This window comes from Zingiber officinale, chromosome 3B (assembly GCF_018446385.1).
Source record: "Zingiber officinale cultivar Zhangliang chromosome 3B, Zo_v1.1, whole genome shotgun sequence".
NCBI classification, from domain to species: domain Eukaryota; kingdom Viridiplantae; phylum Streptophyta; class Magnoliopsida; order Zingiberales; family Zingiberaceae; genus Zingiber; species Zingiber officinale.
Genome location: NC_055991.1, coordinates 94,058,764 through 94,076,458, shown reverse-complemented (window position 1 = coordinate 94,076,458; position 17,695 = coordinate 94,058,764). Strand labels below are relative to the sequence as shown.

The 17,695-nt window shown below is 36.5% G+C and overlaps 1 protein-coding gene across 2 annotated transcripts in view; it reads right to left on the bottom strand.

The window, feature by feature from the left end:
- Positions 1-1,261: 1,261 nt before the first annotated feature.
- Positions 1,262-17,695, bottom strand: part of LOC121967114 (probable pre-mRNA-splicing factor ATP-dependent RNA helicase DEAH4) — a 64,475-nt gene continuing 48,041 nt past the window's right edge. The window contains exons 13-16 of one of the 2 annotated variants that reach the window (XM_042517145.1): positions 16,010-16,079; positions 3,047-3,207; positions 1,705-1,880; positions 1,262-1,626 (exon numbers count right to left, since the gene is read on the bottom strand). In XM_042517145.1, the coding sequence (XP_042373079.1) occupies positions 1,467-1,626; positions 1,705-1,880; positions 3,047-3,207; positions 16,010-16,079 (567 nt within the window). In that variant the 3' untranslated portion in view covers positions 1,262-1,466. The remainder of the gene's footprint in view (positions 1,627-1,704; positions 1,881-3,046; positions 3,208-16,009; positions 16,080-17,695) is intronic. The other variant, XM_042517146.1, reaches the window with a different exon arrangement.

Below are 17,695 nucleotides of genomic sequence, written 5' to 3'. Positions count from 1 at the left end.
ATTTTTTTAACTAATAAAAAATTTTCGGTCACCTATGAAGTTGATGGATTCTTTGACATTTCAAATGTTATTAATACTGTAGCATTCAATTCCCTCTCACTCGAAACTACTTCCAACTAACAAACACCAACTGAAGGAATGGAAGCCTTATACGATAGGCGGATGACATGGTCGGCAGTGAAGAACTAAGTCCTATCGTTCATGATTTCGTCGATGAGATTTGAGTTTGCCTAGTAAAAACGTCAATTAACACAAATGGAACTAGCCCAATGAAGTAAAAGTTGTCTTTTAGGTTGTTTTCACCGATGGGTGCTAGGGTTTCCAATTTCTCAGATGAAGCGAGAGCAAGACGGTGTTAGGATTTTTTATGCGAAAACGAGTGCTTCAGTGACATACCTCATACTCTCAATTAATTCATGTTTCGGACGCACTTCAAGAATGTCAAGGTAAAATGAAAATTTAACCCATGATAAGCTATGCAATTTGGACAATTCCAAAACACCAACACGATTTGGACATTTCCCAAAATTACCTACGTTGTTTGGTAAATTACCATAAAATATTTATTCCAAATTTTAATCCTCTTATTATTTATCTAAGTATTTCTACCATGCACCATGTTCGTGGAGGTATGATTTTTTTTTCTGATTAGCACTAAATATTCAAATCAATTAATTCTGAAAATAATCAACTTGACTCTATGAAAATTTTTCATAAGATATAAAGGTTTCTAAAGTACTTGCAGCAAACGGCCCAACAATCCAAATTTATCATTCGAAATGTCTTACAATTTGTCATAATTGAAAATTGAACCATAAGTATTTAAGAGACTGCATCACTATACCATAGAACTATTCCAAATTAGTGATGTCAAATGCATTGAAGCATCAATGAAATAAATGGATCGGCATTATAAATTGAGTTATGCCAAATATGGAGAAAAATAAGTGTGGGGAGCCTAGATCAAGAAAGAATTTAATGGACAAAAGACTAGGAGGCTTGAATCAAGGGGAAGCTCAAAGTACTTGAGAGAGGGGTCAGCCTAGATAAAGGAAGAGTTTAATCTACTTCAGGGTGGGAAACCTAGATCGAAAAAGAGCTAAAGACCAAAAGACTATGAACACACTATATTGTGATATTGCCTAAGTAGCTGGTGAGATACTTTCAGCTTGGTTGTTGAAGCTTCGTGACTTTGGACGGTACCCAAGTGGTGTCTATCAACAGCTCAAGTTTTGGATCTTTGGGCAACTTACAGGGTTTGTAGTTCTAACAGTAAAACCGTTGAATGTTCTAGCAGTTCCTGTTTTAGTTGTTTTTCCAAAATCTATGATTTAAAGATTTCAACAATGATGGAAACACACAAGAATTCTTTTACAAGTGGACTGAATTTCACTATCCTGACGTCAGATTTTCAGCATGCAATAGCTGTTTCCACCGACGATGTTACGGGTTCCTTGAAAATTCTTTTACTTCTTTGCTTTTCTAGCAAGATATCTTTCCCGAGCTGCCTGAATTTTACTATCTGTGGAATCAGATTTCTTGTCGGTATTGGCCCTTTCTACAGGCAATGTTAAATTCCCTTCCTTTGCGATCTCATGGCTCTCTAAAGTGTCAGAACCACCACTGCTGAATGAGGGATAGACTAAATTTTAAACAAAAAAGAGAAGTGAATGGCAAACTCTTGGACTTCATTAAGTGCATTACCTCAACTTGTGAATGTTCATCTTCTCTAGTTTCCGCAAGATTGTTTGGACCCATGAGATTTCAACAGCACAAACATTTCTCATAAATGGACGACTTGTACTGATGAGTTCGTGATACACGACGTAGTCCGGCAATTGACCATCTTCATCAGCTTCTAGAACAGAGGAAGGATGGACCTGGGAAGAAAGATAACTTTGATGAGTCACTTAGCCACTAAAATAAAGACCGAACAATGAAAACGACTGAGAGACCACGACTTGTGACATATAATTGCGTAATGCATCAAAAGATAACTTTCTAGTAAAAGAATGTCCCACAACCATTGCAAAAAATGTGCACGATAACCACATAATGGTTTGGGTAATCAGGCAGATTTAGTATGAAAACAGGACATGTATCTTGTGCCGACATGGATCTGGTGAGGATGGGTTGTGATCCTCAGAGCGAACACCATGGCCAAGATTTATGTAGAATGGTATCAAATTTTGGTAATTTATTGGAATGTTATGTTTCGACCATTTCAATGTCTACCTATACTATGGTACAAGATTTAAAATCATGTTCAGCATAAACAATGTCTACCTATACTATGGTACAAGATTTAGAATCATGTTCAGCATAAACAATGTCTACCTATACTTCATCTCCTTCCTTCTTCAACTCCAATCCATTACTGGCATCATGTATCGAAACATCAACATGATACTTCCAATCAAAGACTGAAACTTTAGTATGACTCGAGATTTTGAATTTTGGTTGAAATAATCATTCATGAAAAAAAAACTTTCAACTAAACTATGATCGATATGACTTGTTAAATGAAATTTTGTTATGTCATGCAACAATGATTGGGGACACGTCAATATAAATATCTAAATACAACTATACATAACTGTTTTTGATACTTGAAATTTAGAAAGAAACTTTTCCCCCTAAATATCAAGGTAAAAGTTTCTTTACTAACTGTTACTGATGAAATGTTAGTTTCTGGTTACTTCTGATGAATCTTGAATGTCACCCGAACTTCAAAACTAAGGAAAATTCAGATGTAAAGAATACAGCTCAACTAGGTAACCTCAACTATGTATAAACTAATTCCAACTGTGTTAGGAGTAGACTTCAATGCAATTAGATAAATATCTAGTTATGAATTTTCAAGTCAATTTGGCAAAGCTAGAAAAGGAAAGTCTAAAAATTTTGAAACATAGATGATTGAAATCATGCAAAGGAAATCTTATTTGATCGCCAACTACCAGAAAGAAAAATTACATACTATATATTCAAAGAATTAAAAGTAGATTAAGTGGATTTAAATGATTGCTTAGTTAAAAGTCACAGCTACCTGCACAAGTTGTGATCTGTAACCAAGCGTATGAAAGCCATTGTGATGAATCATCCGCTCAGCTAACTGGTTTCCATAGCCTTTGCACAAAGCTCTCCTGAGTTTTCTGTAATTTTTATCACTCTTGTTTTGCATTATACCTGATTCTACATCCAATGGTCCTGCATTCAACAAAGCCAATAGCCATAAAATAGAGTAACAGCCACACAATAATCTCTAGAAAGAATTGAAACTTCGAATGACTTATAGCCACTGACACTGAAGTCATGACTTATAAATGTGTGAAACATTAATTTTTTTTTAATGTTGTTTTTTTAATCATATTTTAAATAAATATTTTAAAATGATTTTTCATTAACTACACGGATTCTAAATCAATTTCATTTTGATTAATAGTAAATTAAACTAAAAGGAAAAAATTAAAATAACAAGACCACTTTCTTCATTCTAAATATTTTTTTTTCTTTATAAAATAAAAATTAAAAAATTAAAATTTCCGATGAGCATCATTCTCAATATCTCTTAAGCTCAGTTTTTTTATAATATTTTAAATAAGAAAAAATTAAAAAGCTATTAAATAAAAAATTGCACCGAACAAAAATAAAGAAAATATTTAGTTTAATTTTGATTAGATAATAGTTAACTAAAGCATAATAAAATTTTAGTTTCATTCAATTTAAATTGATTGTAAACTAAACTAAATAAAAAAATTAAATTAATTTTTTACAATAAAATATATTTTCTAGTGAGATTTATTTTTGAAAATTAAAGGATTATAAAACTTATGTTGTCGATCTACAATAAAGCAAATTCATCAATTATGTTATTTTTTAATATTTACATTTAAACGTAAATAATTTAATTTTTATAAAAAAAAATTAAAAATTGATATCTGAATACGGATTGAGTTCAAATAAAACTAAACTGAACCAATCAGAAAGTTTCAGTTTGTTTTATGTATGTCAACTTGATTTTCAATTCTTAAAACTGACAAAAAATTAGACTCAGTTTAGTTTGATTTACTTTGGACTGAATAAAACCATTATGCATATATGATCTAGAATATTACTATATGTATTTCATACAATTTAAATTGTGTGTTCATTTTATTTTCATTTGTTTAATTGTAAATTAAATCAAATAAAAGAAATATATTTTATTTTTGTAGATAATACTGTTTATAGTAAAAATTTACAGTATCAAAACTTAATTTCTTATATTAATTCAGATACAAAATTTGACCGACAATATTATTATTAAGAACCAAATATAAAAGTTTGACATTTTAATAAAACTTCAATTAAAAATACACTAAGCTAAGCCCAAAGATATTTTGCTGCCACATCTGTATATACATAGTTTAATACCAAAAATAGTTTTTTCTCTTAAATGCATCTTCTTCATCCTCTCCTAAGAAGATCTAAGTTTTGCTCTGCCTATCAATCACCTAAAAAATGTTTAGCCAAATCCTTCAAAGAATCATTCATGACTCTACTGTGATTCAGTGCCCCGCTTTTTTCCCTCTTTGCGCTTCTTAAGACAATTTTAAAATCTTATAGAATGTCTTATCTTATCTTCCTATTTTTTCTCTAGCTTATCTTTCTATTTTATCTCCTATTTTATTTCTAGCTTATCTTAAAGATATAACTATAAATATATGTTCCTGTAATTCATTAGATAATAAGACATATAGTTTAGTTCTGAGTTTCTTCCTTTTTTTTTTTTAGTGTTTTTATGGTATCAGAACAATAAAAGTATTTTTTGAGGAAACTCATTTTTTACGAGTGAGCAGGATGAATGATTCTGATGTATCTTTGGACGTTGGTGAATCAAATCCCATAATTGCTCCCACTACTTATGATAATTCTTTACCCTTCCAAATCACTAGCTTTAAGCTCTCTAGCCGGAATTATCTTCAATGGTCTAGATCCGTCCAACTTATCATTTGAGGGGAGGGTCGTTTCGGCTATCCCGATGGTTCTATTCCTAGGCCATCTTCAACCGACCCTTCCTTTGCTAATTGGGACATCCAGAACTCCATGGTAATGGTAATGGCATGGCTCCTACACTCGATGGATGACATCATTGCTGAGATTTATCTCCTCTATCCAATGTGAAAGCAATATGGGAAGCAGCCAACTTGGCCTATTCAAATTTGGAGGACTCTACACAAATGTTCGATCTGCAACATCATTCCAAAAATCTACATTAAGATGATTGTACAGTCACTCAATATTTCATTTCTCTAACCAAACTCTGGCAGGAACTTGATCTCTTTACTCAACCGGCTTGGACTGACACCACCAACGATGAGATCTATCGCAAATTACTTGCAAAAGAATGGACCTACGATTTTTTGACCAGACTCAATCCTATTCTCGATGATGTTCGTGGTTGCATCCTACATATAAACCACTTCCGAGTCTTGATGCTATTTTTCCGAAGGTCTGTCAAGAAGAAGAAAGCCGTCGCGCCATGTTTGATGGCTCCTCCATGCCCTCTGCTTCGTCCATTAATTCTGATGCATCTACCATGGCTGCTCGATCCCCCAACTCTCGTGGCACTCGCAAACCTCTTTGGTGTGATCATTGTAACTGTCCCCATCAGACCAAAGAAACCTACGGAAAGCTTCACGGTAAGCCCACAGATTGGATCCCACGCAATCAACGCAAGAGTGACAAATCCAAGCCTCCGATTGCAGCCAAATCCGATGCAGCATCCTCATCATCTTTGACCTTCACCCAGGCCAACTCGATCAGATTGGTCAAATGTACATCCTTGATGACTCATGGTATTTCCTCCTCTACTATGAATGAGTCACCCACATCGGGTGAGTCTTGGATTATTGATTCTGATGCTTCTAAGCATATGCCAGGTACTCGTACTATTTTTCTTCATACAGTCAATATTCTGGTACTCGTACTGTTACTTTGGCAGATGAATCAGTAGGGGAATTGGAACTACAACTCTTTGTCCCAATCTTTTGCTGCATAAAGTTTTATTTATTTCCAATTTGTCATATAACTTACTCTCAATTAGCAAACTAACTCGAGATTCAGATTGTGTAGCTAATTTTTCCCAAAACTCATGTTTTTCAGGATGTTTTTCAGGATCAAAACTCAGGAAGGATGATTGGGCATGCTTTAGGCATGCTGCTCAGGTGATTGGATTGTACTACTTTTTATGTGCTAACTCTTAGGCTTGTTGTCAAGATGTTCGTAGTTCAGTCTCTTCTCACTGCCACCACCAAATAAAGCTACTCCATCACCGTCTTGGACATCCTAACTTCTCTTATATGCGTTGCTTATTTCCTTCGTTGTTTCTTTCTTTAGATCACTGTGTGTGAATTCTATCAATTAGCTAAACACACTAGGGTTCTTTTTTCAATTCATCCATATCATGATTCGAAACCTATTTTCCCTTGTTCATAGTGACCTATGTTTCTTCAATTTCAAATAAAAGGTGGTTTATTTCCTTTATTGATGATCATTCTCGAGTTTGTTGGATATTTTTTTTACATGAAAAATCTGAAGTTGCGTATATATTAGAGCAATTTTATAACATGATTCTCAGACTAACTCTCATATCCAAATTCTTCGAACTGATAATAGAGCTGAATATTTTAATTCCTCACCAAATAATTTTTCTTCAAAAAAAAAAAGGGCGTTATTCATCAAAGTTCTTGTGTCGATACACCACAACAAAATAATGTATCTGAAAGGAAAAAACGTCATCTTCTAGAAGTTGCTAACACACTACCTTTTTCTAGCAATCTACATATACATTTTTTGGGATGTTATTTTAACTGCTTGCTATTTGATAAATCAGCTACCATCTAGAGTGTTAAAATTTAAAATCCAAATTTCCACTCTTCAAGAATGTTTTTCAAAATCTCATATCTTTTCTGATCTTTCTTTACACATATTTGGATGCTCGGTTTTCATTCATATTCATAATCATCTTAGGTCTAAATTAGATCCTAGAAGTCACAAGTGCATTTTTTGTTGGGTACTCTTCCACCAAAAAAAAGTTATAGATGTTGTTGTGATAAGCAAGGGTAGATAGGTCTTTTTATCTTTTGTTAATAAGTTGATTCTTAGGGTTGTATGGCTATATAAACATATGTAATTCGACTGGAAATAGATGAATCCTTAAACTCTTTTATTACAACATGGTCTCAGAGCAACCCTAACCCTAGTGTCGCCGCACCTCCTTTCTCTTGACGCCGCCTAATCTTCTTTCGCTCATTTCCTCTTCTGCTCCCGGCCCGACGCTCCTCCTGCTCGCGACTTCTTCCAGCGGCGACGCTCCTTCTCCTGCTCGCGACTTCTTCCAGCGGCGTCTCTTCTGCTGCTCACGACTTCTTCCAGCGGCGTCTAGGGCACAGCGGCGTTCCCTCGCCCCTTCTGCTGCTCGCGATTTCTTCCAGCGGCGTCTAGGGCACAGTGGCGGCGTTTTTTCTTCCTTCTTCATCTTGCGACGCCGCCCAATCTCTTCATCTCGCGCCGTGATTCCTTCACCGCTGGTTATTCCACCTCCTTCGCCGATCTCTGCTTCCTTCCCCGACGTCGCCACCTTCTTTCTTGTGCAGTGCCGGCGGCAGTTCTGATCTCCTTGTGTGGCGCAGGCGGCTATCTCTCGACGCTGTGATTTCTCTAGTATCTGTTTTGTCGTGATTTCTCTAGCATTTTTTTTTGTTTGTTTTGTGAGCGTAATGGCGGATAACGCTAGTAAAACCTCGGGGATTTCTGTGAATCCTATGGCGTCTTCAGGACAGGTACAACCATTTTTCACAATGGCAGGCACGGGAGGGTCCGGTCTTCAGATAGTATCAGAAAAATTGTCCGAGACAAATTATGCATCTTGGGCAGTTGCTATTGAACTTTATGTCGAAGGTCATGATAAACTTGATATTCTTCACGGCTCTAAAGTGAAACCAGACGAAAAGGATCCTAGCTTTCGCACTTGGCGGCGTGACAATATTCAATTAATGACTTGGATACTTAACTCTGTTAGTTCTGGCATCAAACAAGTCATTCTTCATAACAAAACAGCGTATGACATGTGGAAGACACTGGAGCAGATGTATGGACGTCGACATGATATGCTGCGTACTTATCAGCTCAGCAGTCAAATTTTCAAACTTGAACAAGGTTCTATGTCAGTCACCAATTATTTTGCTACTCTGAAGGGGCTGTGGGATGAGTTTGACTACTACCAGATGGAAAATTGGAGTTCCACTAATGATCATCAGAGATATTTAAAGCTTCTGGAAAAAGACAGAATTATTAAATTTTTTGATGGACTTAATGCAGAGTTTGAAAATTTAAAAGGGCAAATCCTTGGTCTTGATCCTACTCCCTCTCTAGAACAAGTTTACTACAAAATTCTAAGTGAAGAAGGTAAAAGAAGGACGATGAACAACAAGGGGAGTTTCACTATAAGCCCTCCGATTGGGGAGACCTCTGTCTTTATTGGTTCTGCAAACAAGTTCCGACTTGGGGAAACTAAAGGACGAGGAGACAGATTTTGTCGGCACTACAAGAGGACTAATCATGATTCAGATTTCTGTTGAGAAAAATATCCAGAAAAGAAACCTGAAAAATTTAAACATAATGCTAAGAAGGCTCCTAATAGTGGTAATATTGCTATCCAAAAGTTAGAAAATGAAGAGATTATTGGTTCCTCTGTGCCTTCTACCACTGGATTGTCTTCTACTGATATTGTTAACCTCCAATATCTTCTCTCTCGGCTTCAGGCTTCATCTTCTGTCTCTACTCCAGTTCAAGCGCACACAGGTATTCGTAGCTTGGGATTAAGTGTTACTGGTCCTAGCTTTTACGACCCCTGGGTCATTGATTCAGGAGCTACAGATCACATGACAAATGCTGCTAACTCCTTTATTTCTTACTCTTTATCCTCTGGGCAGGAGAAAGTGATCATTGCAGATGGAACCAAAGCCACTGTTACTGGCAAAGGTTCCATAAAACTTACAGATCATTTTTTCCTATCCTCTGCACTTCACGTTCCTTCCGTTTCTATTAATTTACTTTCTGTTAGCAGCATTACTAAACAACTACACTGCTCCGTAACCTTTTTCCCTGATCATTGTGTCTTCCAGGATCTCGAGACCAAGCAGACGATTGGGACTGGCCGTGAAGTAGGGGGTCTTTATTATTATCAGCTTGAAACAACATCTGCTCTGAAATCTGCAGCCAAGTGTTTGGACAATAAGCATCAAGAAATTCTTTTATGGCATTCTCGGTTGGGACATTTGTCTTTTCAGTTTTTGAAAATTTTATTTCCTAGTCTCTTCTTTTCTGTTTCTCTTCAGTCATTTCAATGTGAAATCTGTCAGTTATCCAAACATTATAGAACCCATTTTTTCTGAGTCTATAAAGAAGAGTTTGTCTCCATTTGATCTTGTTCATTCGGATGTGTGGGGGCCTCTCCTGTGACTTCTTTGGATGGCTATCGATATTTTCTTTCTTTTATTGATGACTACACCCACTGTACATGGCTTTATTTGATGAAAACCAGGGAAGAAGTTCCTCGTCTCATTCAAAATTTTTGTAGAATGGTTGAAACCCAATTTAACTCAAAGGTGAAGATTCATCGTTCTGACAATGCCCGTGAGTACTTTGCACAATCTCTAAATACTTTTCTTGCGGACTCGGGAATTCTTCATGAGTCATCTTGTCACTACACACCACAACAAAATGGAGTGGCCGAGAGAAAGAATCGTCATATTCTTGAAACAGCCCGTGCACTATTATTTCAACGTCACTTACCCAAATATTTCTGGGTTGATGCTGTTCTTGCCGCTGCTTATCTCATCAATCGATTGTCATCTAAAGGTCTCGGGAACCGGTGTCCTCTCACTATTCTTCATCCTAGCGTAGAGTTGTTCTCCCTTACACCTCGGGTTTTTGGTTCTCTTTGTTTTATACATGTCCTTGGTCCCAAATCCTTTAAACTTGATCCTCGTTCTATACGAGGAGTTTTTATAGGGTATTCCACTTGCCAGAAAGGCTACAAGTGCTTTGATCCTATTACTAGGACAAGATATATCTTGAAGGATGTTACCTTTTTTGAGTCTGAGTCCTATTATTCTCCTCAGTCTCGTCCTCAGGGGGAGAATACTACCTCTTCCTTTGTACCTCAAGTGGTTCCTCATGTGATTCCTTCTCCTATTTCACTGGATGTCATGGAAAATGGAAAAGATGCTCCATCACTGGGCTCACAGTCTTCACCAGATATTATTACTTACAAACGACGACGACACAAGCAAGGACCTACTGTTGATCGGCTAGTTGAATCGGATGCTCCGGCTCCTGATCCTGTGAAGCAGTTATCCTCATCAGTTGAGCCAACCGCACCTCGAAATATGAATGAGCTGAACCTTCCTATTGCTGTTAGGAAGGGTGTCAGGTCATGTACTCAACATCCTATCTCCAACCACGTTTCATATTCTCGTTTGTCTCCTTCATATCATGTATTTGTTTCACAGTTATCAAATCACGCTATACCTTCTTCCTATTATGAAGCTGTAAGGGATTCAAGGTGGCAGGAAGCAATGAATGAAGAAATGGAGGCTCTCAACAAAAATGGTACTTGGGAATTAGTTGATCCCCCAAAGGGGAAGAACTTGGTTGGTTCTAAATGGGTCTATGCTATCAAGTATAACTCAGAGGGTGAAGTGATCAGATATAAAGCCAGACTTGTTGCCAAGGGATTCACCCAAACATATGGGGTGGATTACTTGGAAACTTTTGCACCAGTTGCAAAGCTGAACTCGGTCAGGGTAATTCTTTCTCTTGCTGCTCAATATGATTGGCCTCTATCTCAGTTAGATGTTAAAAATGCCTTCTTAAATGGTGACCTTTATGAAGAAGTATACATGTTACCACCTCCTGGAATTGAAACAAAAGGAAAGGTTTGCAAGATAAGAAAAGCTTTGTACGGGCTTAAACAATCTCCCAGAGCATGGTTTGATAGGTTTTGCAAAGTCATGATATTGTTTGGCTTTAAACAAGGGAATGCTGATCATACACTCTTTATAAAAAAGAAAGAGGGCAGAACTACCATTCTTTTGGTTTATGTTGATGATATGATAGTTACAGGTGATGATGAGGTAGAAATCCAGGCTCTTAAGTCCAAGTTAACATCAGAATTTGAAATTAAAGATCTTGGATCATTGAGGTACTTCCTGGGCATTGAAGCCGCTCGATCAAAAAAAGGAATCTATGTATGTCAGAGAAAATATGTGTTGGATTTACTCAAGGAGACAGGGAAGCTGGGTTCTCGGCCAGCGTCTACTCCTATAGAAGTAAATCATGATCTTACTAGTTCTAGTGGGGAGGATCTTACAAATCTGGAAAAGGGAACATATCAAAGGTTGATTGGAAAATTACTTTATTTATCTATGACTAGGCCTGACATCACCTATGCTGTTAGTGTAGTAAGCCAGTACATGCATGCTCCTAAAACTATCCACATGAAGGCCGTTGACAGGATTTTAAGGTACTTGAAATCATGTCCTGGAAAAGGCTTGCTGTTTAAAGGAGGTGGTGATCTGAAGGTGGAATGTTATTCTGATGCAGACTGGGCTGGTTCTCGAGATGATAGAAGATCCACTTCTGGCTATTGCACTTTTTTAGGAGGAAACTTGGTAACGTGGAGTAAGAAACAAAATGTTTGTGCACGGTCCAGTGCTAAAGCAGAATATCGAGCCATGGCACATGGTCTTACAGAGATGTTGTGGTTGAGTTTTCTGTTGACAGACATGGGATTAAAGGCTGAATTACCTCTCAGGCTGTATTGTGACAACAAGGCAGCAATCAATATTGCAAATAATCCGGTACAACATGACCGGACTAAACACATTGAGATTGATCGTCACTTTATTCGGGAGAGACTTGATTCTGGAGAGCTATGTCTGCCTTATGTTAAGTCTGAGGACCAACTTGCTGATATGTTTACAAAAGCTATACCCCAAGCTGTGTTCAACTCTTCTCTTAGCAAGTTGAACATGTTTGATATATATGTTCAACTTGAGGGGGAGTGTTGTGATAAGCAAGGGTAGATAGGTCTTTTTATCTTTTGTTAATAAGTTGATTCTTAGGGTTGTATGGCTATATAAACATATGTAATTCGACTGGAAATAGATGAATCTTTAAACTCTTTGGATGCTCGGTTTTCATTCATATTCATAATCATCTTAGGTCTAAATTAGATCCTAGAAGTCACAAGTGCATTTTTTGTTGGGTACTCTTCCACCAAAAAAAAGTTATAGATGTTATTCTCCTTCAAAGAGAAAATATTTTATCTCTAGAGATGTCACCTTTTTTGAACATCAATCCTTTTATTTGAAGTCTTCTACCCAGGGGAGTCTTTGATTAAAAATTTGGCTCTACCGCATATTTCTCTAACTAATTGGGAATATTTTTGGGAAACAAATCCACCTCCTAATCAAGCTCGGGGGAGATCTTAACTCCACAAAATCATGAACCTATCTTACTTCCACAAGACCCAGAAATTCAAAATTTAGAAATTCAAGATTACCCTGCTTCTGCAAATCCAAAAATTCCAAGTCAGGAAAATCCACAATCACCTCAAATATCTCCCCGTATCACTCCAGTACCCAAAATTTCCAAACCCATTGAATTTTTTCCAGTGACTTACAACAAAAGAAAGCACGTAGAAACCAAGTTTGATCTGATATCTCTAGCGCCTCACTCGTCTGGCTCAAGTTCTAGTCCTGATGATACTAAGCTGCTACAATTGGATGTGTCAATCGCACTTCATAAAGGTACTCGTCTGTATACTCAACATCTTATCTCAGATTTTTTAAGATACTCTCATCTATCAAGACATATGAGTGCTTTGGTAACAAATCTCTTAGAAACAGCAGTACCAGCCAATATTGACGAGGCTCTTAAACACAAACATTGGCATACAATGGTCTATGAAGAGATCAAAGCCTTGGAAAACAATGATACATGGGACATAGTCAATCGACCGGCAAGAAAGAGCCCGGTTGGCTTCAGGTGGGTCTTCATGATTAAGTACAAAAGTGATGGTTCGGTTGAAAGATACAAAGCTCGTCTCGTGGCCAAGGGGTATACTCAAACTTACAGAATTGACTACCAAGAGACGTTCGCTCCTGTCGCAAAGATCAACACTATTCGAGTATTGCTATCTCTTGCAACAAACTTAGATTGGCCTCTTCACCAACTAGAAGTCTCTTGTCTTTCTCAACGGTGATCTAACAGAAGAGGCGTACATGGATCTGCCACCTGGGTTCAACAAGAATAAAGAAGCCTCAGTTTGTCGTCTAAAGAAAGCTCTCTACAGTCTAAAGCAATCTCCAAAGGCTTGGTTTGACAGGTTTACCAAGACGGTTCAACAACTTGGTTACAAGCAAGCTCACACCGACCATACTCTATTTCACCATATAGTAAAGGATAAGATTGTCATATTGATTATGTAGACAACACTATAATCACTGGTAATAACCTTGAAGAGATGGAAAGGATCAAGAAACATCTTGTAGCAACATTTGAAATGAAGGATCATGGGAAACTTTGATTTTTCCTTGGAATGGAAGTTGCTCGAAGTAAGGAAGGAATATTCATCTCACAACGAAAATATATTCTCGACTTGCTAAGAGACGTCGGGTTAATGGAATGTAAACCTATTGATACTCCCATGGATCCAAATGTAAAACTTGAGACTCATACAGAAGATTCACTTGTAGACCGAGGCATGTTTCAACGACTTGTTGGCAGATTGATTTATCTTGCGCAGACCTGACATCGCATTTCCGGTGAGTTGTATTAGTCAATTTAGGCACTAACCGTATCAATGTCACTTGAATGCTGCAAACAAAATTTTGAAGTATCTAAAGTGAACTCCTAGCATAGGGTTGATGTTCAAAAAGAATGTCACAAGAAATGTTGAAGTATTTATTGATGTTGATTGGGCAGGGTGTCCGAATGATCAAAGATCCACTTTGGGTTATTGTTCTTTTGTGTTCGAAAATCTGGTCACTTGGCGAAGTAAGAAGCAGCCTGTAGCAAGAAGTAGTGTCAAGGCCGAGTTTCGTTCCACTACTCTTGGTATATGTGAAGCCCTTTGGCTGAAACAACTCCTTAAAGAACTACACATACCAAAGCAAAGTTCCATAATTATTTGGGGCGACAACAAAGCTGCGATCTCAATTTCACACAACCCCGTCCATGTTAATAGAACAAAGCATGTTGAGATTGATCGACATTTCATTAAGGAGAAGATTAATGAAGGTATTATCGAAGTCTCATACATACCTACCACAAAGTAGGCATTCTTACAAAGGCTCTCTTTAAGCCTATGTTTGATTGATTAATAGACAATCTTGGGATGTATAACATATACTATCCAGCTTGAGGGGGAGTGTAGAATATCTTACCTTATCTTCCTATTTTATCTCTAGCTTATCTTCCTATTTTATCTCTTCCTTACCTTTATCTCTTGTAAACATATAACTATAAATATATGTTCCTGTAATTCATTAGATAATAAGATATAGTCTAGTTCTGAGTTTCTTCATGTTTTTAGTGCTTTTAAATCCATAAATTGTTGGTCAGGCCAAGGCAATCAATCTTAGTTTAGAAAAATTGTTTAGGTGTCTAATGGGCAAAAAAGCAGAGAATTTGGGATTCTACTTTGTCACTTGTCAAATTTGCTACAAAAACTTGTAAATTGGTCCATTGGTCAAAGTCCATTCGAAATAAAGTATAGGTCAAAAGCTAGTTAACATGTTAAACAAATTCTTTTAACTACAACTTCTCATTCACCTAAATTAGCTGAAAGTTTTATAGAGTGTATTCAAAAGGTTCATATAAATGTGATAAGGGAATTGCTCTGAAACACGCTATAACTGTAAGGAGTTCAATGTAGAAGACAATGTGTTTATTTGCATCCGAAAGGATTTTCCAAAAACTACTTCAACAAGGTTCATATTCATTCCTATGGGCCTTTTAAAATTATGAGAAGACTTAATTCTAATACATATATTTTTAACCCACACGCTAATTTAGATATTAGTTCAATTTTCAGTGTTGAAGACTTAATACCACTGAGGCGTATTCAGGTATTTCACCTTTCTTTGTTGATACAATCATTTGCTAAAAGTTCAAGTTCTTGCACTCTCATCCGCAACACAAGTCACTCCTTAGAGCAAGCATATTATGGGCACTTAGCCAATTTTTGCTACTCACAGCAACACCCAAAGGTGCATAGTTCATCAGAAGAGACTTCCGGACATTGACATTTTGCCCCAAAAGTCTTGAAGAAATGGCCACAATTGGTCGATCCATCTATAGAGGAGTCCCCACTTCATACCTATTAAGGCACCGCAAATATTGATCTCCTCACTAACAAAGTCGAATTCTTTTGGGTGGGAGAGAATGGTTGAAGAGTGATTCAAATTAGGAATAACTTTAATTTTGAGTTGTTTCAAGTTGTTTGGTAATTAGTTGTGCTACTTTATAACTCATCTCTCACTTGGCAGTCAATTAATAGTGATTATAGAATTTCCTAGTTTGTTGAGTTAATTCCTACTTTTTTATAAAATTGAGTTTGTAAAAGTGTCTAGTCTCTTATGTAATTATCAACTTTTGTTTAATAAGATTTTCACTTTATTTTCTCTGCGTGTGAGGTTTGTTCATGCTACTTCAATAAAGTTTCCAACAGTTTGAGGTTTAACTCCGTTTGTGCTATGTCAACCACTCATATATTAGGGTCAAATAAGGTAGCTCTCTATCTTTGTTGAGAGATGCCAATATGTAGCATTCAATAGCTAAAAAAAACCTAACAGGACAAACAAATGCAGATAATTGTAATCAATGAGATAAGTTGACAATTGTTCAGAGAATAATAACTTTAGTCACACAACAAATAAACGTAACATAGTGAATTTACCTTTTGCTATCTTATGCACAATCTGAGATAGTTGATTCCTCACATCCTTGCTAAACATCATGCTGCGAACCTGTAAGTTTCCCAAAGCATTAGTAAACTCTATATAGTTATCAATTATAGCCAAATTTAAAAAGTTATTGTGCAAAAGAGAATAATAAAGTAGGACCCAGGAACCAAAAGGATTGTAATAACAGAAATTAGCAACCCTATTAATTCACCTATATGTATCTATCATTGACAGTTAAACTAGCAATTAGGTATTATCTGAAAGTGTATTAATAAGCTGACCTTGAAATCAAACAACAATATCAACAACAATCAAGGTTTTATCCCACTAAGTAGGATCAGCTATATGGATCCTCCTACGTCATTGGGTTTTATCCCCTATTATATTCTCATCTATATTTCAATAAACTTTATCTTATTTTATCGTTGTTAACTAAATCTTCTTTGGTCTTCCTCTTCCTTGATTAAAAAAAAAAAAAGGGCAGCCCGACGCACAAAACTCCCGCTATGCGGGTCCGGGGAAGGATCTATTGTACGCAGTCTTATCTTGCCTTTTCAAGAGGTTGTTTCCAAGATTCGAACCCGTGACCTTTTGGTCATAAAGCAACAACTTTACCGTTGCACCCAGGCTCCCCTTCTTCCTCTTCCTTGATTAATGAGTGTATTTGTTATGATTTCACATAACCGACGTATTTATTGATCATCTATGTACATAATCATATCATCCAAGCTCGACTTTCTCTCTAATGTTCTCATTTCTTACTCTATCTATCCTCATATTTTGACTCTCACCGTTTGCTCGTGTGCTCAATTCATAACCCAACATCATGCATATAACATAACATGTATAACCGCTATTTTATAAAACTTCCCTTCAAATTGACCTTGAAACCACATGAACTAAAAATATACTAATTTCAAGATAAGAGGATTTTGTTGAAGGCGGCAATTGTTATTTTTTTAGAAAGGAAAGTTTCCATTAGAAGAAAATATATTCACATTTTAGCTGTTATGAAATTACAATTCCAGAGAGGCAGATATTAATAGCGTAAAGACAAACTAAGACCTAGTTAAGGTCGGAAAAATTAATTTGAATGCAAGATGAAAGGAATATAAAAGCCATAGGGAACAAGTGGTGGAACAAATAATCCTGTCTAGTGAATCATCCATGTCATAGCCTATACCATGGCAATAAACAAGAATAAAGTAGATGAAACTTAAAAAGAAGATTACTGAAGAATTAACAAACAGGAAACAATATAGAGAACATCGATATTGATGTATTATTCCTTGATATTCAGTTTCTTCAAAATTCTGATGGGAAAACAAGTCAGCACCAGAACATTGGACTCAGGATATCATACCAACATTACCTTTAAAGATATTCTGACTACCTCAGCATCACCAAGCCACATCTGTAATATGCTCTGGTCAAGTTAATGGTCAACCCAACAACCCCAAGTGTGTCGAGAGATCAAATCAATTGCCCACTCAGGTCAAATTCCTGCCATGATAGATATCTATTTACTCTATGTTAAAGGTAGTTTATCTCATCTCTACGCTTATTTTAGATGACCTGACGTAAGTGTCAAAAAGTGACCATGTCAGACACAATTATCATGTACTTCCATTTCTTGGTTTCCTCTCGTGGGAATTTTCCAACCCAACTATAGTTGAGTT